The 26,838-nt window shown below is 33.6% G+C and overlaps 1 protein-coding gene across 1 annotated transcript in view; it reads right to left on the bottom strand.

The window, feature by feature from the left end:
• LOC143245469 (general transcription factor 3C polypeptide 3-like) overlaps positions 1 to 26,838 on the bottom strand; it is a 124,615-nt gene that overhangs the window by 5,758 nt on the left and 92,019 nt on the right. The window contains exons 19-23 of the mRNA XM_076491829.1: positions 14,241 to 14,308; positions 13,296 to 13,400; positions 12,812 to 12,904; positions 6,022 to 6,120; positions 4,034 to 4,109 (exon numbers count right to left, since the gene is read on the bottom strand). Coding sequence (XP_076347944.1) covers positions 4,034 to 4,109; positions 6,022 to 6,120; positions 12,812 to 12,904; positions 13,296 to 13,400; positions 14,241 to 14,308 — 441 coding nt within the window. The remainder of the gene's footprint in view (positions 1 to 4,033; positions 4,110 to 6,021; positions 6,121 to 12,811; positions 12,905 to 13,295; positions 13,401 to 14,240; positions 14,309 to 26,838) is intronic.

Here is a 26,838-nt window from a genome sequence, read left to right as displayed (position 1 = left end):
TTCTATGTCTACTCAACTGAGAACACACTCAGTCAACTTAACATCCAAGTAAGCAAAACCTGGATATTCATTTGGAAAACATTCAAATAGCTAAGTCATGTTACAAATGGAGGACCCTCCACTCAAGAGGATAATGCAAAAGACTTCCATGAAAAAAGGTCCAGGATCAAATCTCAATCACAACCGACACAGAAATATTATTTTATTACAAGTTACAGCTTTTACAATAAGGAAGATTTATTTTAGAACAGTCACTGTAAAAGCTATAATGTTTAATAAAAGTTAACTTCAAATACAAAATCACTTGTGCATACTTGAACTAGTCCAACATCTGCTTCAGATAGAGAACTTCCCTAAGGTAAGGTGCCAGATGAGTTACATTTGCCCTATACAACATCATACTCCAGACAAAACCCCACAGACGCTGGAGGCACTTGGGTGATCAGCTGACACCTTGAGCAACCACAGAGCTGGAGCAACTTGAACAGGATCTATGTAACATCAATCTCCAAAACCCACCAAACAAATGTGGAGTTTATGAAGAAAAACCCATAGCAGAGATTGGTTGAGGAATTATGACTAACACATGCGAAGATTTATATTGATTGATCCTGATCTAATTCAAAGCCACTCACTGGGAACCAACATCCAGTTGATGGTAGGAGGAGGAATCCAATCAGAGGCATGAAATTCAACATTGCAGATCTACTCAGATTCATGGAATATACTACTGTGATATATGTGCATGCTAGAATATCTTTCCCAGGATAGGACCACACAGAAGCTGGAACTTGAGTGCACAACATCAACTTTTGGAACCCACTGTATGAAGGTGGAGTGCACAAGTGGAGGATCTATGCCATCTACACTAGCAGAACACCACCATCCTCCTCTTTACTGAATAGAAGTGAGAAGATTCAGAAGGTTGACTCCATGGTCCTCCTCCTCAGCAGATAGAAACTAGAAAGTGACAAGGGCTCTTGTACTCCACTAGAAGGCATTCTGAAGAGAGATGTAGTGGAAAGTCTAAAGGAACACTGAAATTAGAGACACTACAATGGGTTACCATGAAAATTCTATTTCAAAAGCAGACTACCCATGATTTATTCAATTAAAGAGATGACAGGAATGAGCAGCAACCCCCTTTTGTTTTGCTTTACCTGTGAAAGTATTTGAGTTGCATGGTCTAAAACAGACATAAGATTAAGCAAAATTCCACGAAGAAAACTTACTAACAATCTTGTGGAACATGCCATCTCAACAGTGTGCATTACTGGCCATGACTATGGGACATCCCACCCATACTAGCCATGCCAAGATAAAGAGGATACAGCACAGACACAGAACAATTTTCAGAAAACACAATGCAATAAAGTTGCAGTTTATACAAACAAACAAAAAACCAATAAAAAGCAAAAATTGCTTCGCCTATGAATGTGGATTTCAATACAACACTGATAGGATGCTCCATATAATCCTTGCCAAGATAATTTGATCAACATCATCCTCTCAGGTCCAACTCCATTGAAGTATCAGGAGAAAACATGTGTAACCCTTGCATCATCATACTCTGATAGGACAGCACATGTATTACCTGCAGACATCCAAAGTAACCAAAGTCCATAGAACAATCAAAGTGGGGACCATACAACCTCAACTTTTGGGTTACACTGTATGGGAGTGGAGCAACTGAGTTACTAGGCAACAGATCATATGCCCCAGTTCAACTCATTGTTGAATGCATAGTGTAGATTTTTGGAATGGATAGATAAGTAGGATACTTGAACAGGCAATGCTAACTACTGAGCAGAATCCTAGACCTAAAAGAGGCATACCAATGCAAGCAAAAGTACTGTATAGAAAAAGATAACTTCCCAAGTTACAGTTGAATCAATGTTGGAATGATAATGACAGGTGGAAGGCAGCACCACTATAAGGGAGAAACAAACACCTGATGAAGACAGTGGTGGATGAACAAATGAGGTTTTGAACACATGTCTGACTGAAAAATGTCTCTCAATGGACAACAAAGGTGAGATACAAAAAAATGTAAAGTGCCATTTCTGGAAAAATGGCAGGATGAATGACAAAAATACTAGACAAACAATACCCACAGGCTAAAAGGAATGGGGAAATAAGTATCATGGGATAGCCAATACATGGAACAGGAGGACAAATTTCCAATGGAGAAAGTTTCAAACAGTGTATAACATTCCAACCTGGAAGAACCACCTGTTTAGGAGATTGGTAAATCTGAAAGAAAAATAAGAAAAAGGAGGTGACAGGAGAGGAAAACACAACCTCTTGGAAATTTTCAAAAAGGCTTCAACTTCAAATGAGTGAGACCCCCAATGAGTGGAAAATGCATCAGATGTCCACCAAGAATCGGTGATGACGAGAAACCCCACTTGTAGAGAAAAATACATATGTAAAATTGGCTGGTTTGGGTTAAAAAAATGTTTATGTAGAGTAGCAAACAACATTTCAACCTTGAACCTGACGATGACCGAAGAAGGTCGAAACATTGTTCACTCTTTTACATAAAAATTTTCTCAACCCAAACCAGCCATTTTTACTAATATATTGTCCTTCTGAAAACTTCCCTAAAAAAAGCAGCATGTTAACAACTAAAATGTAGGATATAGTTAGTTAGTTGTATATTTATTAAAAAGGTTACTAGTTAATGATTAGAATTAGGTGATCACATAGATGATTTAGGGTCAACTGGGTGACAGCCAACTCAGCAACACAACTTAGTGACACTCAATTCATTGACAATATTAGTAGCCAACAGACAACTCAGAGATAACCCATTTGCTGACAATATTATCACTTGCCGAAAGACTCAATGACATACCAATATTTCGAATGTACCTGTAGTACTGCCGATAATAGGCTAGGTGAGTGCTTATGACTATCAAAGTAAAATAATTAGTTCAATTTTTTGGCAAGACTAACTTTTTTACTGTAGAAATCATTATTACATCATTTTTAGTCTTTGCTATAAGGCATCTATAATATATTAAACTTCAATATTTTTATATACTTTTCTTATTCAGTTCATTTTTTGGAGTATAAATTCAATACTTCAAACAACATTGACTTACTTTCAATCTCCATTATTTTATCTCATTTCACAAAATTTAACTTAGTAAAAATTATTTTCTGAATTTTCATCATGGCTGAGTTTGTACCTTCACAAACAAATTACTCTTATACATTGTAAACCTGATTCATGTCCATGTAAACATTCATGTATTCCCCACGTGAATGTAAATAAATTAACAAATCTATTTCATGACACAATTGTTGAAAATCTGCTTTCAAAAAGTTGATTTTCACTAGTTGTATTTTAAAAAATTGTCCAGTAGATGACCTGTCTTTTGATATAATTTACCCTCACCCAATATGCTGTCACCAAGTTCGTTATTTCCCACTTGCCACTGAACCATATAGGCTACTTACTGCCCATGACATCACTTAATATCTTATCACCACAATCTTACCATAAGCACTTGACAGTTTCCATTTCACACATTTAGTGTTTTCAGAAAAGGTTTTATAGTGTAAAAATAACATCACAAAATGAAAATAAACAGAGTACTCTGTCTGGCATTGTTTAGAGAGACAGATTAAATACAACACATTTAAAAATGCATATAAAAAAATTAAAACCATTCTTTGATAGATTGTTTAGGCAGAGTATTCATGATAAAATGGATGGCAACTGCCTGTTGTGGAGACACTTCCACTGACCTGAAAAGGAAAGACAAAATACAATTTAAAAATGTCGTCCTCTACACTTCTGTTTCCACAACATCCAGCTGCTGTCCACTTTACAAAGTTTCATGAAATTAAAAACAGTTCATATCTCAGAAAGAGCTATCAAACCTATTTTCACCCAAAGCATATTTGATAATTACCAACATCAAGTCTTCATTACATAACATCAGATGTTACTCATCCAAAGCTCATTTGTTAATTGTCAGTTACATGTCTTTATTACATAATATCATGTATAAAAGAAACTCACCTAAAGCATGTTTGTAGCTACCAGCAACAAGTGCATTGTGTCCATTCAGTAAACCCAATGGAATGTGATCTGTATGCTAAGAATTGTTTTTTTAAAAAAAAATCAGTTACTCAAATTGCAAAAATAAATATAAATTAATTACACTGACACAAACAATTTGCATACTGATTGCTTTCTTCAGTTAATACTTTTTTTTCTTATGACTGGAATATTTAACTTCAACCCAATACCCTACACTTATGTTCAAAATATGCATAACACAAAAACTAACAGACTGATTACAGTAAAAGTATGCTGCATTACTTATCTGGGAACCTACATCTCAATTTTGGATCTTTATACTGTTGTACAGAATTATGTGGCCATAAAACCTAATGAATGTTTAACAATATAAACAATGGAAAACTTACATGGGCTTCACATTCACACACAAGCCTACCTGTTTTCAAAACACACAGACTTACTTGTATACAAACCTTGGTGGACAAAAAAAAAAAAAAAAAAAACACACAAAATCTTTATATCTACATGCAGTATTCATGCAGTGTATAATAAAAAAGGAAACTTGAGCAGTAATTAGTGGAATTAATTGAAATATTGGTGAAATTTCTTTGTTAATTGTTTGTGTGATGCATAGTTTATTTAGGGATTCTAAAACCAACAAATTCCTGGACCAATAAGCAATTTGGTGTAAAAAAATAAATTAGAAAATGCATTTAAAAAGCCAAAGGGATTAAAAGACACTAACTTTGGTTTGAATTTTATGCAAAGCTACAAGAATGCTATCTGCACTAGCTAGTCATTACCACTACCAACAACTCTTGGGCTACCGGCTACTTTTACCAATGAATAGAGACTGACCTTCACATTATAATGGCCCCCTGAGAAGGTAAGCAGATTTGGTGGGCTGGAAATTCAAACCCATGATATGAAGACTGCAAGTCAAGCAACCTAACTACCTAACTATGTCAGGCCCAAAATACTAATTAATCTTGCAGCTGCTATCATATAAACCCAGGTAAATTAACAAAGCTGAGACCAGCAAAATACAAAGCTTAACTTTTACAATGAAATAGGCTTCATTAAGTTTTCTTATGACTACCCAGCTAAACTCATCACAAAAAGATATTTTCTCAAAATTCATTTAAAATAAGAGAAGATGATAAATATTGTTACATATTACGTTTAAGGAATACAAATTTTTTTGATAAATGCAGGTTTACAAATAACTTGTTTGAGGGTAAGTAACAGCAAAGGCAATTGTAATATTTTTTGTTTGGAACTGTATATGCCTAGAAAACTGAGACAAGAGATCATATACAACATGAGAGAGTTTAGTCTATCAATAGAATAGTTCAGTTTGTGTATACTCTCTGCCATAAAAAAACAGTGAAAACATTTTTTATCATGAGCATAAAATGGAACCTGTTGTATAGGTGAATATACTATGAAGTACTTAAAAACTGAAATGTTTCTATCACATACAGACCCCCAATTTTTGTGTCTTATAATTTGACACTATGCAACATAAAGCTACTTATTATACAGAAAAAAATGCAACTGTTACATAAAGTAAAAACATATTAAAACAATAACATTTAGGTTGGTATTACACAAAATTAATGCAAGTACACCATCAATTTAAACTTGTTTAAGTAATACAAACAAACAATTTTAAACTTTAGAAGTGTTCTGACAGGCTATTAATCAGACTACATGGCCAACACACACTGCTCGCCATGTAACAAGAAACAAAATTAGTCATACCCAGGTAAAATAAATCCAGGAGCATTGATGTAGACTTCACTAAGTTTAAAACTTCACACTGATAATACATTCATATACAAATTATGCAAAGAATGCTATGGCCATGTAATCTTATTAAACCTGCAACCTGATAATTAACATAATGCCTCATAAGAGACATGTTCATTAAATATTTTGTATAAAATACACCACTTAATACATTTTTACTACTACTTCAATACCTTAAAAAAAAGTCTGAGACAAAACCTATTGTGCCGGATGTCTTGCCCAAGTATTACCACTTGACAGAACAGGTTCCAAGCTGCAACATTATCAATAAACTACAAAAACAACAAAATTTCTTTGTATAAATATCGATTTGATAGATCCAACATCAGTTATACAAAATACATTAATTTGATACAATAAAGACAGGCCAGTAAACTAAATATTTTTCAAACCTTTAAATTTGTAACTGTAAACACCCTTTTTATACTTATATTGTTTTATGGCCCTAAAGACCATGTTTAAATTAATATTCCCACTATAAAATTTATAAATCAAGAGGCAGATATACAGCTCATGTTACTCTAATGAATTACATAATACATTGACTATTCCACCAGCTGCTCACAAGTGTACCTTGTGAAAAATATTTATTATTAATCTTTATTTTATCCAATCCAGCCTAAAGTGTCCAGTTTTTACATTTTAATGACTTTTACAATAATAAATAAAGAATACATATGAAAAACAAGAAATGAATAACTTACCTGGATCTTCTTCTTTTTTGCTTTTAACTGTCAATGACTCAAACCTACTTTTTTATACTAACAGTACGACTATATTAAATAATTTAATTAAATCATGTACCAAAGAACATAGAATAAAAACAATGTCCTAAAGCGATCACAGTTTTTCTGACTTCATAACTGCGTGACAAAAGTTGTTCAAAATTCATTCAAGCTCATTAATGTGTTCTCCATGGGTATAAAGTTTGGAATAAAAATGAAATAGATACATCTCTGTACTAAAAATAATATAATACACCATTTGATGGATTAAATCCTTTAGTTTTCTATTGGTTACAAATAATATAGTATTAAATGAAGAAAACACTATTGGCATTATCTGAAAGAAAAGATGTGATAAGTGGGCATGACAAGTGGGGTTAGATTTTTCAGTTTATTTCTCTAACTAAAAAAGAATGAACAATACAAAATTATTCTCAATGACAAGAAACCCACTTGAAATAAAAATTTATCTCAAAATGGCTGGTTTGGGTATTAACACTTTCATTGATGAGCAGAGAAAAAGGAATACTTAGAGAACAATGCCACAATTCTCACACTATGAGAAATAAGGGATTTGTTTTTAATATTGCCTTATAAAATTAAGAACTTAAAACTTATATAATGTTAAAATTTGGATTATTAGCTCAATTTTTATACATAGATATATATACACCACAATCACAAAAATAGTTTAAATAATGTTTGAATGTACTTCTCTAAAATCTCCTGACATTATGATAGACATAAAATGCTTTCCTCTAAAAACAATGGCAAGTGAAGATTTTTTGGTTTGAATGTTATGCACAGCTACTCAAGGGTTATCTGTCCTAGCCATCCACAAATTAGCTTCTGATAGACTAGGGGGAAGGAAGTTGTTCAACACCATCAGAAACCAACTCTTGGGCTACTCTTTTACCAATGAATAGTGGAATTTACTGTTACATTATAATGCCACTGCAGTTGAAAAAGTAGGCATGTTCAGTGAAGGAGACTCAAAACCATTGCCCTCAGGTTGAAAGTCAAGTCAGAGACTTGCAAAGGTCAACAACCCCCAGGATTGAGATTGATACTATTTAACAGCACTATCCAATAAGCTTCTTTAATTTCTCTGTTTCTGTTAGATGTAAAATTTGTCTCCATATCTATAAGTTTAATGTCTTCAAGAGAGTGTCCAGGTATGTTATAGCATTTTGCAACTAAGTTTTTTTGTTTGTTTTTACTGCTGACTTATGATTATTAAAATATTCCCATATAGTTGTTTTGGTTTGACCTACATATTGAAAATTGCATTTTCAACATTAGATTAAGTAAATAACATTTTTTCATAGAGCAGTTTATGAAACAAGTGATTTTGAAGTGTTTTTGGTTGTCTTTATCAGAAAATTTATCTGTTTCCTGCATGAACTTACAGGTCTGACATTGCTTGCTATTGCAAGGTTGACTTCCACCTGGTGTCAACTTAGAGTTTGCATTCACACTTAGTTCACATTAAAGTTTTATTCTTTCTGAAAGGAATGACAGAAACTTCTGCAAAAATAGTTTTTAACTGATCATTAAGTTGGAGGAAGTTAAAGTGTTTCTTAAGTATCTAGGGTAGATTTTTTAGATTGGGGTGATAGGTAATAACTAGTGGAATATGAGAAGAACTGGTTTTAGGTTATTATTTCAAGGCAGATGCATGTGGTACGTTGTTAGGCCAATTGCATATTATGGTATTTCTCATCCTTCCTCGTGCAGCTCATTACAAAAAACTTTTACCAAGTTTTCAATCATTAACTTCTATATGATGATATCCCTCAATCTTTCTCATGCAACCTATTACACGTATTACCAAGTTGGCAATCTCCTATTTGATGGTATTTCAAAGCCTTTCTTGGACATTCCACTGAAAATCTAACTTTTATGGAGTTAGCAATTAATCACCTCTGTATGATCATGTGTCTCACCCTTCCTTGTACTTAACAAGTTAGGAATCAATAACTTCTATATGATGGTATCTTGCAAACTTCCTCACACAGCCCATTGAATATGTAAGTTTTACTGACAGACCAAAACTTCCATTTACACTCACTAAACCAGCAGAAACTAATACAAGAATAAAATGTAGACATGATACCCATCATGAAACTTAAACCAAATAGCAATTTTTTTATTTGAAACTTCCAAATTAACAGTTTCTTTAACTGGGAATGTATTTCTGATGTATACTCATCTCTGCACACAGATCAGCTATTGTACTCTCGAAGTCACCCTTTTCTACTTTGGAAATTTACATGAAACTCCCACTTAAGATTTACATGACAGCAAATGAATTTCTATCACTGCATGTTTGCATATGGTACTGAAACTGTCCATCCACAAGAATGCCAACACTTCCTTCTACATTCATGTGCAAAAATTTTCATTCTTTGATGAGACAATCAATGAAAGTGCACCAGAAGGGTAGTGAGGAAGGGTATTAACATATATAACAGTGAATATCAATTGGAAATACACTTTCAGTTAAGAATAGTGTTAATTTCCAATACTAAGATTCATTTCTGTACATAGAACAGGCAAAATCCCATGTTGAAGTGGAGGAGGAACTGATGCAGAAATTACCAAGATAAGCCTTTTTTTCAAAAGGGCCACAAAGAAGCCCATTGAACATAACACTATGGCAGGGGTATCTCATCTAAATAAGAATATACTCATAAATTTTGAATGTAACTCACTAAAACCTCATGTATAGAAAGTAATTTAAAAAGTGCATGGTGTTAAAGGGTTAAGAAAAAATAAACAATATCAAAATATTATCTCCCATGTGTACATGTTAAGGAGTAATGAAAGAGAATTACTCTCTAACTTGTAAACACAGTTTGTGATACTTCAGTCAAGTTACTTTTTAGTATACGTTCTTAAATTTTCATGTTTAGTTAACTCTAAATAAATAGTACCTGCATATATACACGTTAAGGTGTAATTAACCCCAACTAAACAGTACCATATGTTAAGGTATAAATAACTTCAACTAAACAGTAACGCATGTTAAGGAGTAATTAATTCCAACTGAACAGTAACGCATGTTAAGGAGTAATTAATTCCAACTAAACAGTAATGCATGTTAAGGAGTAATTAATTCCAACTAAACTGTAACACATTTCAAGAAGTAATTAAGTCTGACTAAACAGTAACACATGTTAAGAAGTAATTAAGTCTGACTAAACAGTAACACATGTTAAGAAGTAATTAAGTCTGACTAAACAGTACCACATTAATACTTTCATGATGGGATTCTTTTTCTATGTTTGTCATGAGATTTTAGTGAGTTACATTTAAAAATTAATAGGCTTTAATATTATGGTATATAAATAATCCAAGTTTTAATACTTTGAAAATTAATTTTTTCTGATATTGCTTGATGATACTAAAATGTGAAAAAATGTAAAATTTCCCTAGTATCAAAATTGGGACCTTTGCTCTTTAGGTATCCTCTCTTCTCTAATTTATTTAATCATTCTTCCAAGAAGTATGAAGCTCAATGTAAATTACTTATTTATTGCCATTTCTCAGGCAAATCCTAATTTTATATCATTCAATCTTTCTTGGTTACAGAGCAATAAATTAGAAAATCAGATCCCTCCTGCCACCAATCAGAAAATCAGATCCCTCCTGCCACACCCACTTGTCATCAGATCCCTCCTGCCACACCCACTTGTCACATCATCTCTTTCAAAGATTGTCAATAGTTTTTTCTGACATTTAATAATATATTTATAACAGAAAGCTAGAGCTTTAATTGATCAAATTATGTATTATATTAAATTGTTTTTGGTACAGAGAATTGTTTATTTTGCTTCCAGTTTAAACTTTATTCACATTAGAAATACATCAACAAGCTCAAAGTAATTTTTAACAGCTCTTGTCACATAAAAAGGCAAAAAAAAATGTGATAGCTATGGAACATTGTCTGCTTTTTGCATGTTATTATTCTGGGTTCTTTGGGGCTTTATTTAACTAAATAAAATATTATTTAATGCAGTACACAATAAGTGTAAAAGAGTAGGATTAGGTTTCAGTGACACTGGAGAACAAAAAATAGAGGGCTCAAGTAAGAACTATATTTTTTGTTTTTCATATGCATTCTTTATTATTATAAAAGTAACTACAATGTAAGAATCTAAAACTTATTAAGTTAGATTATTATTATTGTTTACTTTACACAATTAAAATTTTTCACAAGATATGCTAGCAATTAACTCATGAATACCTTCTGAACTATATAAGCTACATGTTTGCATAGTGATTTACAACTTATGTGCTAAGAATATTAGTTTGACATTGTTCAAAGGGCAATAAAACAACATACTTGAAATATGAACAGATGTATGTACTTATAAGTTTAATGCTATTTAGGATAAACAAATATAGTTTCGCATTAGTATTAAAAGTAATTCTCGAAAAAAAATGTAAGCATTTGTTTTTGGTTGTTTCAAGGTCATTCGCATTAATCAACCTCGTAAAGAGTTAAGATGAGAAAAATAATAAATAAAATATAGTTTTACCAAAAAAAAACCTGAAATTTATTTACACAAATGAAAGTTGAAATGTTTCATAGGAAGATAATTATTTGTTATTTTAACATAAAAATCATCTTGCACTCAAAACAGTCAACAATTTGACTCCACATATTTATAGAAAACATTTTAGTACAAACTATGTTATTAAGAATATCTTCTACATGAAAATGTTAAAGAGTAAGAACTAGAATTAAACGTTAACATGGATGTGTACATGGTAAGGAATAATTAACCATGATGAGCACTATCTTCCATGTGTGCATGTGAAGGGAAACCAAACATTACCTTTGAGGTACATATATATTAAAAAATAAGAAACTCATTGTACATAATGCTTAGTTGATTATATCTTGCCCTATATACATATGAAGAAGTAATGGGCTAGATGTAAACATTATCCTATATGTGTACATGTAAAGGCATCAATAGCAATATCTTAACATTATTTCCACTGAGTTACATGTTAAGGAGTAATGAGCCACGTCGAAACATCGTCTGCTATGAAAAGACATTATCGAGTAAGAACTGGAGCTACACATTGACATTGTGTGTACAGAACAAGGAATAATCAACTAAGAATAACCAGGATCTTTCATGGGTACATGCAAAGAGTAATGAACAATACTTTCAACCACACGTTAAAGTGTGAAAGAGGAAATAACCATAACTAAACGTTGACATCCATGTTTATGTGTTAAGGAATAAGTAAATATGAATAATCATTAATGTCTACATATGCACGTGAAAAAGAGATGAACTATGGCTGAACATAATATACTATGTGCTATATATTAAGGAGTGAGTAAACATGATTAAATATTAGTCTATGTAGTACAAGTTAGGTTAAATTAAGATTATCTAATCCTTGGATAGCTACCAGAAGTAGAGTGAGAATTTTTGAAATCTTTGAGTAAAATGTACCATAAATTTCTACCTTGTCAAAATTAATTTGATATTGACACAAGCTGAATGATTATAAATTATGTAATTTTACTCCTTAAACCAAACATATATACCAAACAGCTTGATAAACTTGATATCTTTTCCACAGGTAAAGAAATCAAATTTTTAAAAACCCAGCAGATGCAGGCCAGTCACAAAAACTAAATTAAAGTAAACATTATTTTGATGCTCAAAACAAAAATACTTTCAAGTACATAGCATTTAACGTTTGGTAAACTGATGATATTATAGGACAATTACTCAAAAATTACTTGACACGCAATGGCTCATGGAAGTTTTCAGCCCAGCAGATGTAATATTTCAAATTAAAACCACTGCTAAAGACATACTAAAGTTGTTGTTTTTTTAAATTAGCCTCCTGCCTGCTTAGAAAGGCTGTGACTTTGTTAATACTTAAGACCATTAATCTAAAAGTCTGTATGGTCATCCCTGTGCAGTAGTAAAATATTTCAAATCTAAGATACTGTAATTGAAACATAATGCAATACAGGTTGAATTAAAGTTGACAAGGAATGATCCATATGAATGAATTTACTGTTTTTTTTTGCTTTTCACACTGACCCACCCAAATCTGACATCAATCAAACATACCTAACACAGTCACAAACTTTTATAAACATTTACTTATTTCTAGTGGAATGTATAAGCTCAAATAATGATAACTTCAGATCAATGGGAATTTATATATATATATAAAACAAAAACAATGACTTTACCTTTTCTCTAACAACAAGATCTTTAATAAGAATGTAAGCAAAGTCAATACTCCTGTTGTAGAAACTTGCCAGGAATGCAATAAACTCTGTATCCTATAAAAACGTTTTTATGAATTGGCTTTTATTTTATTCTTTATATCATCAGCAATATACAAGTTCATATCAAAACTCAGAAAGCTAACCAAAACTTTAAATCATATCCCTCTTTCATAAATTGTTTATCCCATAAACTTTCTGTTTAATCGGAACAATATTCAATAATTTATTTTGTGATATTTTAAAAATAATTTGATGAGTACATTAGCAAAGCCAATACAACAGATTTCACTTTTTTTAACAAATTTCTAGAATATTTCTATATCCTGATGTATATTATTATTTAATTTTACAGTTTTAACATATACTGTGTTTTACAAAAATTTATCTTGTGAAATACTGTATCACTTCTCATATAAATGTCGTTAACTCTAGTCCTAGCACTAACCCGTGCTCTATCAGGATCTTTATTGAACAAAGGGGAAGTCAATGACATAAAAGCTACTTCCTGAAGATCTTCAATCTTCTTCAGTTCACACAACTTGTGACAAAGCTAGATCAAGGAAAAAAATCCAAGTCAAACCAGCAAAAAAAAAAAAACAAATGTCATTATAATGAATTTAAGGCTTAAAACAATTCTGGGTCACTTGTAGCCTTCCAAATCAAGAGGACATATTTACACATAGGTTTCTTTCATTGCACATTCTTATTCAGTAAGGATAGAATAAGGATATTTATTTTAATATTTCAATTCCTTAGTACACATATCAATACCACACTGAAAATACTACTTGTGTTCTAAGATACATCACTGCTGAATATCTGTGAATCTATTTTATGTAACAGCCATTATAATGAAAATAATTACACACTACTGAAAAATATTATTATTGACAGTCAGTATATTTATTCTGCATTTAAAGTAAAATGGTAAATTTTCAGATAATCAAACATCATCACATATCATCAAATAGATGACCCAAAATTTGTTTAGTTTTCTTCATTACCCTATTTTACAGGAGGAGCATTATCTCAGACTCATTATAGCATGAAATATGATACAAAAATATTATCACACACATACAACACAAAATCTCTTATGTATGTTTATGCCTGAAAAATAAATATTAATAAAAAAGAAACAGGTGAGTTTAAGACAAATCAGAAAATAATATCAATACTATTGCAAGTTTCCAGGAAACAAACATAGCTCATCTCAAAGAATATTCAAAATTGAATCTGATGACCAAATATGAGTATAATGATTGCCATATTTTAAATTCTTATGCTAAACATTAATACTGCCATAAAGCAGATCTAATATTTATCATTTGTTACTGGTTTTCTACAACACTATTATAACAAATAACTTCAATCAACAATGCATATATACCTGTAGGTAAAACTTCCACATTTCTTCCAGATGAACAGAACTAGATGTGAATGTGGGTCTACCATCACCTGAAAAACAAAGAATACAAAAAAAAATATAATAAAAATACTTTTAAAATACTTGTTGTTCAACTAATTAACTGAAAATATAATAATGAGGAGGATGAACTTTTTAGTGAGTAGTAATTGTTGATACTTAGTGCTTAAAAAGAGGTAATTAAATTTACAAGAATCATTTTATAAATTTACATAGTCAGTACCGTTCTTGAAAACATGTTACTCCATCTTAACTGTATCATACTAGATGTTTTTTAAATTTCTCCTTAGCAGTAAACAGTAGATTATTTCCTGATGACTAAGGTAAAGTATACACAAAAACCACTACCTCACTGGATCATGGTCAGGTGCATAGTTTTGGCTGAAGTATTTTCACTAAAAATTTCTCAGTGAATAGTAAGAGTCAAAGTGTTGACTTCTCTGAGTGAGAAATGATTTTCATGTTAATATTACAAACACTTTTCCTCATCTGAAAATTGTCATATTTTATTTGTTTAGTCTCTCAAGCCTCCAAGGTAAATTAATTTTTTTTTTCTCACTAAAACTTCAAATTTCATATGCTACTGTAGATCCTCAGTTGAAAAGGGTAGTTAAGTCAGCAGGAAGTTCAGAGATCATCCAATGACGTAATCTGATAGGATGACAAACATAAGGTATTTATGGAACTAATCCTAGCTCAAGGTATAAACAGCAAGAATCCAAAGATGAGGTACTGGAGACCAAAAAAAGGGTAACTTGTGATTGAAGAAGGTTGCAGATGTATCAATGTGGGAAAAACCCCATTGATTGAAAAGCCACCAGAATAAAGGATTGAAAGACCACTCTGTTGGATATATTTGGTCAGAGTGGGAAAGACAATCCACTAGGATATTGAAACACCCAGAACATGACATACAATAAGATTAATGTGGTACATATGGGCCCAATATGGTAGATCCAATGTTCAAAAACAGAAATCTCTTGAACAGGTACACTGATTTATGCTACCACTATAGAATTGTCAGAATGAATTATTTAGAGGAAGGAAGTGATTCAAAGTTCAACAGACATCTCAAAGCCCGAGGATGTTGCTATACAAAGACTTCTTGCCTACAGACTAATGACACATAGCTTCCTGCTGATTGACTCATGTTCTTCAGCCCTGTAGGGATGTAAATACAGATGAGGAGGAATAAGAAAGACATCTGCCAATGTATGAGCTTTGTTCAGCCACTAAAGCAGATCATGCATCAAGGTAGAAGTAAGAGTAATGAGAGCTGACAAGGGACCTTGAGCAACATTCCATTGAACACAAAGAGCACAGTGAAGAAAATGCATATGCACACAACCAAGGGGGACCAGTGACATAACTGAATACCCTATCCCCAAAAGTGATAGAACATCAGGAGCAAAAAAGTGAAAGGGCATAGTAATATAACAGTTTCATGGAATGAAGTCATAGAGGAGAAGTTTGGGCTGAACTGAGAAGATTGTAGAAAAAACATCCCAAGTAAATAGGATATTGGAAAGAATGGATGAAAAACTTCTTCAATTCGATTATTCAGTGATGACGAGAAAACCACTTGTAGAGAAAAATATACATGTAAAACGTTGTTCACTCCTCTACATAAAAAATTTTCTCAACCCAAACCAGCCATTTTTACATATACACAATTTGATTATTGTTTCTGCACTAGGTATCCTTTACTGTGCATGACAGAAAGTTTAGTGTCTTACTTTAAAATTTTATTAAACTACTGTTTGTCTATATTATACCAATTAGTATAGCATAAAATATAACAATCTATATTACAACAGTGCACCAGTTTTATGTTCCTAATTCTAAAAGGTAATATTTTTTAAAAAATCTGAATTTCCCCTAGTATGACACACATTACATATTTTTCTTAGGCATCTTGCTTTCTCTAAATTTTCCACCAACCCTTGAAAGAGAAAGAAATTAAACATAAATTACTCACTAGAGATTGCTTGTTTGGCATTTTATGGTACAAAGCAACTAGGCTATCTGTGCAAAACAACCTGTAAAAATTAAAATAATTAAATTATTATAAAGTGCATAAGTAAATACAGTTAAAACAGTGGCTGAACATCTGATAAAACTTAAAGTTAAAAAAGACTAATGGCCCTTAAAAAATTAAAAACATTTGTAAGGTGGACAGCATCACCATTGCCAATGTCAGGGGTAAGCCTGTGGACAAATCACATCTAAAATGGAGTCGTTGTTCAGAGTTGCAACAAAGGCATGACAGTAAAATGTAGCCTATTGTGAATAAAATATCACACAGACAACACATTGGTGCATCAGTTCCAGATAAAAGGAAACAATGAGCTAAAAACTGTGACCAATATGTAGTCTAGTTAGAATAACTTCCTCCTTCCCATCTTTACAGAAATAAGATGGCCAAAGTCCAACAGAGAATTTTATCTCGAAAAACTTATTACCACATTGCTTACTCCAAGTCGACTGCCAACTGGCAAGGAGCCAAGCCTTGAATACAGGACTGTAGTTTATCTATGGAACAGGCATGGCAGTGATAGTATCAGAGAAGACAGACTAAGTTGCAATGTCAGTGAGCTAATCCCTATGAATACTTACATGGCCTGGCATCCAGAAAAACTGGATAGAAGTAGATGTTAGAGAGAAATGGGTCAGTCAGTTTTGAATATCAAGAAGAACAGAGTGAGAACTAATGTGAAGTGATTCCAGGGCCAGCAGAGAGCTAAGTGAGTTGGTTTAAATTCAATTCCAGTACTGCTTAATTTCTATGTGATCCTGGGTGAGAGAAATGGCATATAATTCGGAAGTGAACACAGAAACTGTAGAGAAGATTCTGTGTGCAACCACTCAACCAAAACAAATCATGGAAGAGCCAACAGAGCCACCTGATTTTGAATCATATATATAAACAAGAATGGAATAATGGTTCGTAAGATGTTCATCAAACAGAAAATAATACTTCTAATTGGGAGTATCCACCTTCCTCAGATGACTCAAAGAAAGATCACACTTAGGATTGGTAATAAGCCATGGTGGGATGGATCAACCAGTGGGGACATCAACGTCATTCAAGGACAGACCCAATTTAGCCAGCTGTGCCTGGATACAAAGGCCAAAAGAAACAATGGCAGATTGTCTATTTGGAAATAAACTTGGCCCACTAAGGAAGGACAAAACAATACCAGGTGGGATGCTGTGGTAAGGATCAAAGTTTCAAAGTATAGATAACAGAAAGTTGCTAATGGCAAAGGTGTAGAGGAGGTTCATGAGACTCAGTGTACAAATTCTGGACTGGAGAAGTGCAGAAAACTCCCATGCAGAGCCAAAATCCCTAATGGTAAATGGAAAACAGCATCTTGAAAGGCAAGGTCCTAGCAGAGCCATAGACCAGAGACTCATAGTCCAGTTTTGATCAAATGAAGGCATGATAGATCTTCAAGCACAGAACATTGATCCACTTTCCAAGTTCTAGATGTAAGAGAGGACATGGAGGATGCTCAATGCTCTTGTATGCTTGACTTGTAGCTACTTGATGTGTGGTATAAAGGCCAGCTTATGGTCAAAGATAAGCCCCAAGAATTTTGCCTCAGGGACCACGAGGAGCACAACTTCACCAACACGGAGTTCAGAATTTGGGTGAATATCTCTTTAGAGACAAAAGTGCATGCAAACAGTTTTGGAGAGAGAAAAGGTAAAACTATTTCTTTGGTACACTTCAATAAAAGATAGAGGGCAGTCTGCAGCTGCCTTTCAATATAACTCATCTGACTGACACAAGATGTGGAATTTGCCAATATAGAGTTTATTTGCAATGGTAAAAGACAGTTATCCAGTGATGGCATTAATCTTTATACTGAAAAGTGTAACACTCAAGACACAACTCTGAGGGACTCAAAGTTCCTGTAGTAAAGAAAGGGGAAGAGTCAAACCCACATCAACTTGGAATCATTGGTCCATTAAAAAAACGGGCAACTGGCCATGCAACCCATATGAATGGAGGTCTAGCAAAATTTTGTATCTCCATGTAGTTTCATAAGCCTACTCAAGGTCAAAGAATACTAATACAAGATGTTGTTACTTGAGAAAGGATTCTTGATAAACATTTTATGTTGAATCAGCTAATCCACATTGGAACACTGTCATCAGAACCCACAATGAGTGAGCAAAAAGAAGTTGTTTGATTTAAAGAACCAAACAAGATAGCATTAACCATCTCTAAGGTCTTACAGAAATATCGTATCAAAGCAATTAAATGGTAGTTTGAAGAGATCTTGGGGTCCTTCCCATGCTTTGTAAAAGGTGTCAAGCATCAGGAAAAGCATTCTCCTTTTTCCTTCTAGATCCAGTTAAAATCAACTAGAAGAATAACAAAAGCAGCAGGAGAGTGTATGTCATCAGGTCTGACTGATATACTGCCAGATCAATGAAGAGCAAGCTTGAGTTCCACCAGTGTAAAGGAACAATTATAGTCATAGAGACAATCAGCCTGAAAGGAAAGAAGTGATCGCTCTTCCTGAGTCTTGATGGTTAAAAAGGTGGGGAGTTGAAGCAGAAGTGTTAAATACCTGACAAAGCTACTGCCAAGAGTACTGAGGATGCTCTGGGCATCAGTAACTTCCTGGACATCAGAGAGCAAGATCATAAGGGGGACAGAAGTATTATACTCACTGACCTTCCAAATCTTGTCCCATATGACTTTGAAACTGGTGGTAGAAAAGATAATGGTTGTGAATTCCATCCAAAATTCCTTCGGGCTTTGACGTCTTACCTGCTGAAAAGTGATGTGGTTCAAAAGTGTGGGATACCTAGAAAAGGTATTCCAGGCCCATTTTTGAGCCTTCCATTCAATGTGGCAGGTAGGATTCCACCATGAACAAGGATACCATGGAAAACATATCAAGGTTTTAGGTACAGACTGAGCAGCTGCTTGAACAATACAGTTGGCTACTGCTACCAGAGAGTAGTCTATTGATGGCTTACAGACAATGGCAGGATCAAGTTCTGAGAGAGCAGTGAAAGAGGGCCAGTTGGTCTAGTCCAGCTTTCACTGTGGCATGCGGTCGAAAGTGGCATCAATCATGGCCAGTCTCTCTCAAAATGATAGTAAAATGATCACTTCCCCATAGCTCACTGTCAACCCTCCATTAAAAGTGAGAAAAGATAGAGATCAATAGCAGTAAAAGACTGACTAAGTGCATGAAAATAAGTATAAACACCAGTATTGAAGTGAGAAAGCATGTGATTCAAGAGCATATGCTCTATAGAGCAACTCCTCCCATCAATATCAGCATTTTCCTAGAGGGTATTATATCCATTAAATTCCCCGAGGATTAAAGTGATGGCAACTATTCAATAAGAGCATCAATGTCTGATTGATCATAGGTCTTTTCAGAAGACAAGTAGAGAGAATAGACAGTGATAGTACAACCCAAGGAAACACAGATGCTATGGCCTCCAAGATTGTATCAAGTGGCATGCACTCGTCCATCACACAACTTGTCATTGCAGTATAAAGAAAACTGCTATAAAGTGACTACATTGGCAGGTTTCAAAAATGTTTCCTGTAAAGAAACACACACAAGATGATAAGAATCAATCAGCACCTTTATATCATCTAAATTAGAATAGAAACCTTGACAGTTCCACTGTATCAATGTGGCCATTTTTTTTTTAGGTGAAGGACCACATATTTTTTTCTTTATTTAAGGGAGGTCTATTGACCTCCATGTATCCAGTAATAGAGAACATTAATGAATAACAGTTCTGCATCTCAGGGTCGGAGAAGAATATGGACCCGAGGAAACATCTGAACCTGGAACCAAGAAAAGTAGATCCGGAGCTGCTGAAAGGAATAGTGGGGACATAAATAGGTGTTGATGTTGACACGTCAATTTTCTTAACAATGGAAGGCAAAAGACTTTCACATGAGTTGAGAATGACTCTGTCAGAGGCACGGAGAGATCTGTCTGCACTCCCACTGAAGCAGTTGAATGGAGCGCAGCAGCATATGTCCGAGATGGAGTGGGGGACAATAATTTCTGTGCCTCTGGGTAAGGGTTATTGTTTATAATCTTCAAACATTGCGCATCTTTCTCCTCCACCAATTTAGGACAAGAAATAGAGTAAGATGGTTGTGAACCATTACAGTTATTGCAGCGTGGTTCTAGTTCACACTTGTAGGTGTAGTGGTCTTTGCCATCACAACAAGCACATGTTAAAGAAACATAACATGATATCTTTGAGTGACCGACCCTGACACTAGAAACATCTGACAAAATTGGAAATATATGGCTATATCTTACAGTTCAGATAACCTCCTTTGATTGTGGAAGGAGGATGTGGTGATATAAACATCAATTTCAGAATGTCAGTAGGCATCATAATTCTGTCTTTGTGAGTGGAAGTCCAGCTCACTGCAGGAATGCCTTGGCTGGACAAACCAGTGAGGATTGCCAGCTTAGTAATGTTCTTTATATTCCTCTCAACTATAACTCCTCTTGAAGTATTGGGGAGTAACCTTGACAGGTATATCCTCAATAGCCTTCAATTTCAAAAGGAGTTTGGTATGTTGTGGTGAAGATGTTTCTACCAAAATGTCTCCCAACCATAAATTCCTTAATGACTTGGAGATCAAACAAGCCCCTTTATTCCCTTTTGAATAAAAAAAGGGAAACATCTGACCTAAGGATTTCTCAGACAATGAATGCAGAATTAGAAATTGAGATACAGAATCTGACTGTGATGGTGACTGTACAACAGTTGTCCATGTGTGGTCATTTTCTGATAGTCTGTTGTTTTTTTTCTACTTTTTTTACTTTTAGTTTTTTCACGGATGGGGTTATCCATAATAAAGGCATTACATTTCAGTGCACACTGGCCCCACTGACCATGCAGCCCTAAGGGTGGAAGTACTACAATGCTAAACGAGGACACTGCAACAATGCCAGGGTTTTGTAAGCACTATATCCAAACACCAGCATCAGATACAATGTTCACAACACCTGTTGAGAATGTCCGACATTTGGTAGACCCTAGCCCCAGTGGAACAGCCAAATGACCCCAGGCTGCCTGTCTAGAGGAATTCAAGGCCAAATTGGTATGAAATGGTTGGATTCCTGAACCACCAGGATCCTTTCCTCTGCTTCTCAAGTCACCATGTGTGGCAAACACGTGGATGGATGTTTAGATCTCAGAGGAGGTAAACTGAAAGTAAAGAACCTTCTCTCTGAGAGATCCCCTCACTATGTACAGGAATCCATCTTGAGGGGCTCACTAGGGAATCAATATTCCTCAGACAAACCATAATTTTTCCACCTACATTTTCGTTTGGTTACAGAGCTATCAAATAAAAAATCAGATCCCTCCTGCCACACCCACCTGTTATATCCTCTCTTTCACAATTTGTTAATATTTCATTCTTATGTTTAATTATGTATTACTTATAACCAACAGAATTTCAAGGTTTTCATCTCTCAAATGACATGTTGAATGGCATTAAATTCTGAACAATTAAATATCATTTTCACTCAGACTACCCACAGCTATCGCATGAGAAAATTAACTGCTTGCTTGAATGAATTTATAATGATGTTTGTCACAGAGTTAAAAAGCCATAAAAGTTTTGAGAGGTAAGGGAATTTGTCTACTTTTTCCATGTTATTAGTCTATGTTGTTTAGAGTATTATTTAATCAAATAAAAATTATTAATTGGAATACTATGACTGGTATGAAAAATTACAGTAATCTCTCTTTGACAACCGAGATTGAGAAAAAAGATGATTTGACAAGAATTTTATTTCTTGTTTTACGTGTTTATTTTTTTATGTAAAAGTAACTAAAATGTAAAAATAAGGACCTTTCTGGGTTACTTATGATTAAGTTTAAGTAAGTACTTATGTTTAAGTAAAATAAATAACAATAATAAAATAAAAATACTTCAAGAGACACATATGCAAGCTGCTTGTAGTAGTTGTAGTAGCTTGTGGGTAATTAACCCTTGCAAAACAGGTCAAGGTTCAAAGGCCATGTCATCACATTTGTTGGCTGGTATTCAAAATTTTATTGAACTACAATTTTATAAATTAATGTCACTGAGATTGGAATTCAACTGTAGATTACAAATCAAACTTTAATATTATATGTGTGTTAATTTAAAAGTAAATATTACAAAAACACATCTAAATATCGATTTTAGTAAGTAGTATGGTATGTTGAATGAGGTGCTATTTAAAATTAGATGTTTGTGATGTCAAAATACTAAATCTATGGTTCCATACAAATTAGGATTCAAATTACTATATTATCAAGCTAGAATATAAAATTATAACCTCATATCTTTTTATTTTGCTGAGATATAGCTTATGTACTGAATTGTACATGGTGCCCCCTTTCAACTCTATTTTTTGAAACACTACCTCACCAATAACTAACTAACAAGTTAGAATGTCCCCAGTGATATTCACTGCTATTTTAATCTTTGAAACTGCTACAATGTTCTTTTGATCCAAGATTTCATTGAGATAAGTGTTGTCTTTAGTTTGCCCAAAGTTTCATATTTTTTAAAATCTAAATATATCTTAGTTCCTAAGCTTAATAAATCATAGTAGAATTGTGTGGTATCAGTGTATTTATTTATGATTTTTTGGTTATTCAACTGTACATATAAAACCAAACAAATTTTTTGATATCCTCCACTTGCAAAGTTTCAAAAGGCTTAGCATTATCCATCAGCTACCAAGTATAAAGGTCGTAGCAAGAAGAGATAAATGTCTGCTTTACTTCTTAATTTATTGTTCTATATTTTAAGAAAAATAAGTTTCATAATTTATTTCTAACCAGTAATAATCAATCTTCTTATATCTAATGTATAGTAATTGAAATATCGCTCTGTTTTACAAAATAATAGTTCACCAAAACACGATCAAGACAGGGAAGACCAAAGGTCAGTTTTCTGTTACTGGATAAGTAACATGAAGTATAAGTAACTTGTCAATGCAAGTTATGTGATGTTAGTTGCATGACTGGAAGGTCAATATAATAAATATATAGTGTTATGAGACTTAAGCTACTTAGACTAAACATTTATATTTTCATGTTATAATATGTAGTCATTCTAGTGCACAAAAAAGCTAATTTATACTTATTTCCTAACTTTTTTTATGATGGGTAAGAGGTTGTTAGAGCGACAAACCCCACATAGTTAAGAGTGTGGAAAATAACAAAATATAAAGTTTTGCTGAAAGCAAGCACCTGAAATGTATTTAGGAGGTTTTGATGTTTATGCAAATAATATTTCAGATTTTGGGGAACAAGGAATAGTTTTTTTTTAATCATAACATGATCACACTTTGCACTCAGACTACGAACAAAACACACCATTTTGACAAACAAATCTTTAGTAAAAATATATTATTTTATTAAAAAAAGCTGATTTTTTTGTATACAATATACTTGTAATCTTTACTAAATGTCTGCCACATTTTGTGAAGATACAGATGCTGTATGAAAAGTTATAGTGCAAATACTCAACATGTGCAAAATGTGTAGATGAACTCATGTATATCATACTGAGTCCATTGCAAAAGTGTTAATATAATTCACTATTGTAACACAAGAGGCAGAAAATCCCAGTCGTAAATATCATAGTTGAATTGCAACCCCAGTGCATGAAACACAAGCTCTGACCACACAACAGAAAACATAAGGAGAGAAAACAAGCTCAAGAGGTGTGGCACACCACCTTGTGAGTGACAAACCAAAATAGAGATGAGACCTCGGTGATATAGTAAATGTAGAAATAAGTACTGGTGATGTTTGTATTGATCATCCTTAGGCTGAGAGAAAATGACTACTGCAGGATGAGAAATGGCTCCATTATAAAATTGGGCAGTTGAACAAAGTGATTGAGGTAGGACAAATCAATGAGAGGCCTCCAGTCCTCAGTTTTCTTGGCAACAACTAAGAATACGGAATAAAAAATATGGTGAAGGACATAGAACAGATTCAATGACCTGCTGAGATAGCAGTTTCTGAATCATCTCCAACAGACTTTGACTAGATGTGGGATCCTAAGATGGAAGGAAGAAAATGGGTATAAGAGATACAGGATGTGGGGAAAAATAATGGGAGTACAAATCCTTCCAAGTAAATATGAAGAACAGCATGAGCCTTGATGAGTAGATCCCAGTGATGAGGAAAATTAACAAGCCAAACTTCCACCAGACAAGAACTTACTGGATAGTTACTAAAACTACTGGTGATATGATGTGTCTTCAAAGAAAACAATAAAGATGTACCCTCAGAAGAAGGAACATGTAAAGGTTGGGAAGAGAAGGAATGGGAAATGGTAACAGGTGCCATATTAGGCTCTGACTGAGACAAATGGGAAACAAGGTTGGACAGGGTAGACTACTGCTGTACCAATGCAATTTGCGATTCCAAAAACTCAGACTGGGTCAAAGACATATCACCATAGAAATGGGGCCCATATCTAAACCCCGAATATAAGATGATATTATTGTACACGTTAAAATTACATTCTGACCTAGAAGGTCCCAACAATGAAGAAACGATATAGATAAAGCCAGAACAAAAGACAACAAACAAGCCATGGAGGAAAGAAGGGAGAGGATGTCCCCAGAAAACCCTTCAGAATTTTGATGGAAACACTGAGAAAGAAGATGGATGGCACAAAAATATTATAAAAGAGTTGAGTGGCAAGAAAACTGGGCATGGGTCAAAGTTAAAGGAGGTTACTGCACCCCAAACAGGAAGAATGGAACCTACTATTTGCTGAACCAGAAAAGGGCAATCTACATGATAATATACATAAGCAAATTTATCTGAAGCCTGTGAGGGTGAAGCATGACACTCTTTGTCACTTGATTGTGAGACAAATTGGTTAGGGAAGGGAAGAAAACAAAATAGGGGTGGGAAGATTGGTCATGTAATAAGGAAGGACACAGATAATAGGAAATAGAGGAAATAAATAAAAGAGCACATACCTGTGAAACAAAATCCAAGTAAATGTAATTAGGCCTAACTGACTCCTCAGTTGGGGTATGGGAAGTAACAGCAAAATCAGGAGGTGGAAATAGGTGATCCAAGTCCTTGTCTGCCTGAACAGGCTTGACTTGTTTGGAAGGAGGTGGGACAAAGTCTGGAGAGAGAGGTTGACGAATGTAACATTCCATCTCTCAGCAAATAAACCACCTGTCAGGTTACTCACACCTGAGTCCTGAAAAAGCATTAGTTGCACACGAAACCCTCAAATTGGTAACAAGAACTTTGGAATTCATAATGAGGAAAAGTTAACCAATAATCAAGAGTATAAATAACAATGCCAGTGTAATAAACTGGGATTAAAGTGAAGTTAAGGAACAACTGTAATACAAACCAAATGAAGATCATTTCATGAGTACACTAAAGACAATCATAAAACTTTAAACAAACAAAGTAACAAGTTTGAGCAGAAATGCAGCTAAATGAGAAATGATATTTTGCTTGAGACATATAGAGTCACATTCCTATCAGTAGAGAAGTGACACATGATGATTTACATAAGCAGCATGTTGGAATCATTCAATTCCAATAGGAGGGAATAAAAGGCTTGTGGAGTGCATAAACATTTGAACATAGTGGGCACAATTGGACTATAATAGCTGATCTTGATGGACACCATTCCCACCTTGTATACTTTGTCTTGCGATCTACAATGTACCTGTAGTTAGTTGACACAAATGTATATATTTGTTAAAAACAGCTCAGTTTAAACTATACTGCACCAATGGTTGATATAAAATTGACATGCAGTTTCCTTGCAGTGTACATGCTATTAGTATCATTGTCTGCTTGATCAACTGTAGCACTTACAGTGGTTTCTTAAATATGCTATAGTTAAAGAAACAGTTATACTGTATTTAGGTCTAACTTTTATAATTTAGTGAATTATACATTATTTGTAATTTAAAAATCATATTTGAGAGTTTAACTTGTTGTCACTGAAATTGTGAAAATGTATAAATTATATATTGTCATTCTCATTAGTGAGAAGAGTCTTTAGATGAGGTTTTCTGTATAATAATAATAATGCCCCATAGGCACTAACTGTTGTAACAGCATAAATAATAAAAGAAAAATAACTGGAAAGGAAAATTAAAAATAAGCTATCAGTGAAAAGACAAACAAGTGAAATTAAGCATATGAAATAAACAAGTTTCAAAAACTCCTACAAACTGCTAAAAGATATGTACACATTTCCATTTTTAATATTAAACATTTCTTTGCAGAATACATTAATGATAATAGAATAGGTAGATTTAATGTTAATAGTATAAAAAAGGAAAAATAAAATACAAAAATTTATGTTAAAAACTTGAGGTTCTAGAGATAATAGAAAGAAATGTAAAAGCTAAATTAATAAGTAAAGCTTTAATATGACAAACCGCCAAGAATCTTGACAGCTAGATCTGAGCAATATGTATAACTATTTAAATCACAGGAGAATTTAGTTTACCTTTATATAAATGGTATAAAACGTATTATT

This window comes from Tachypleus tridentatus, chromosome 2 (genome assembly GCF_004210375.1).
Source record: "Tachypleus tridentatus isolate NWPU-2018 chromosome 2, ASM421037v1, whole genome shotgun sequence".
In the NCBI taxonomy this organism is placed as follows: domain Eukaryota; kingdom Metazoa; phylum Arthropoda; class Merostomata; order Xiphosura; family Limulidae; genus Tachypleus; species Tachypleus tridentatus.
Note: the sequence above shows the minus strand (reverse complement) of the source record. Positions and strands in the feature narration are given on the sequence as shown.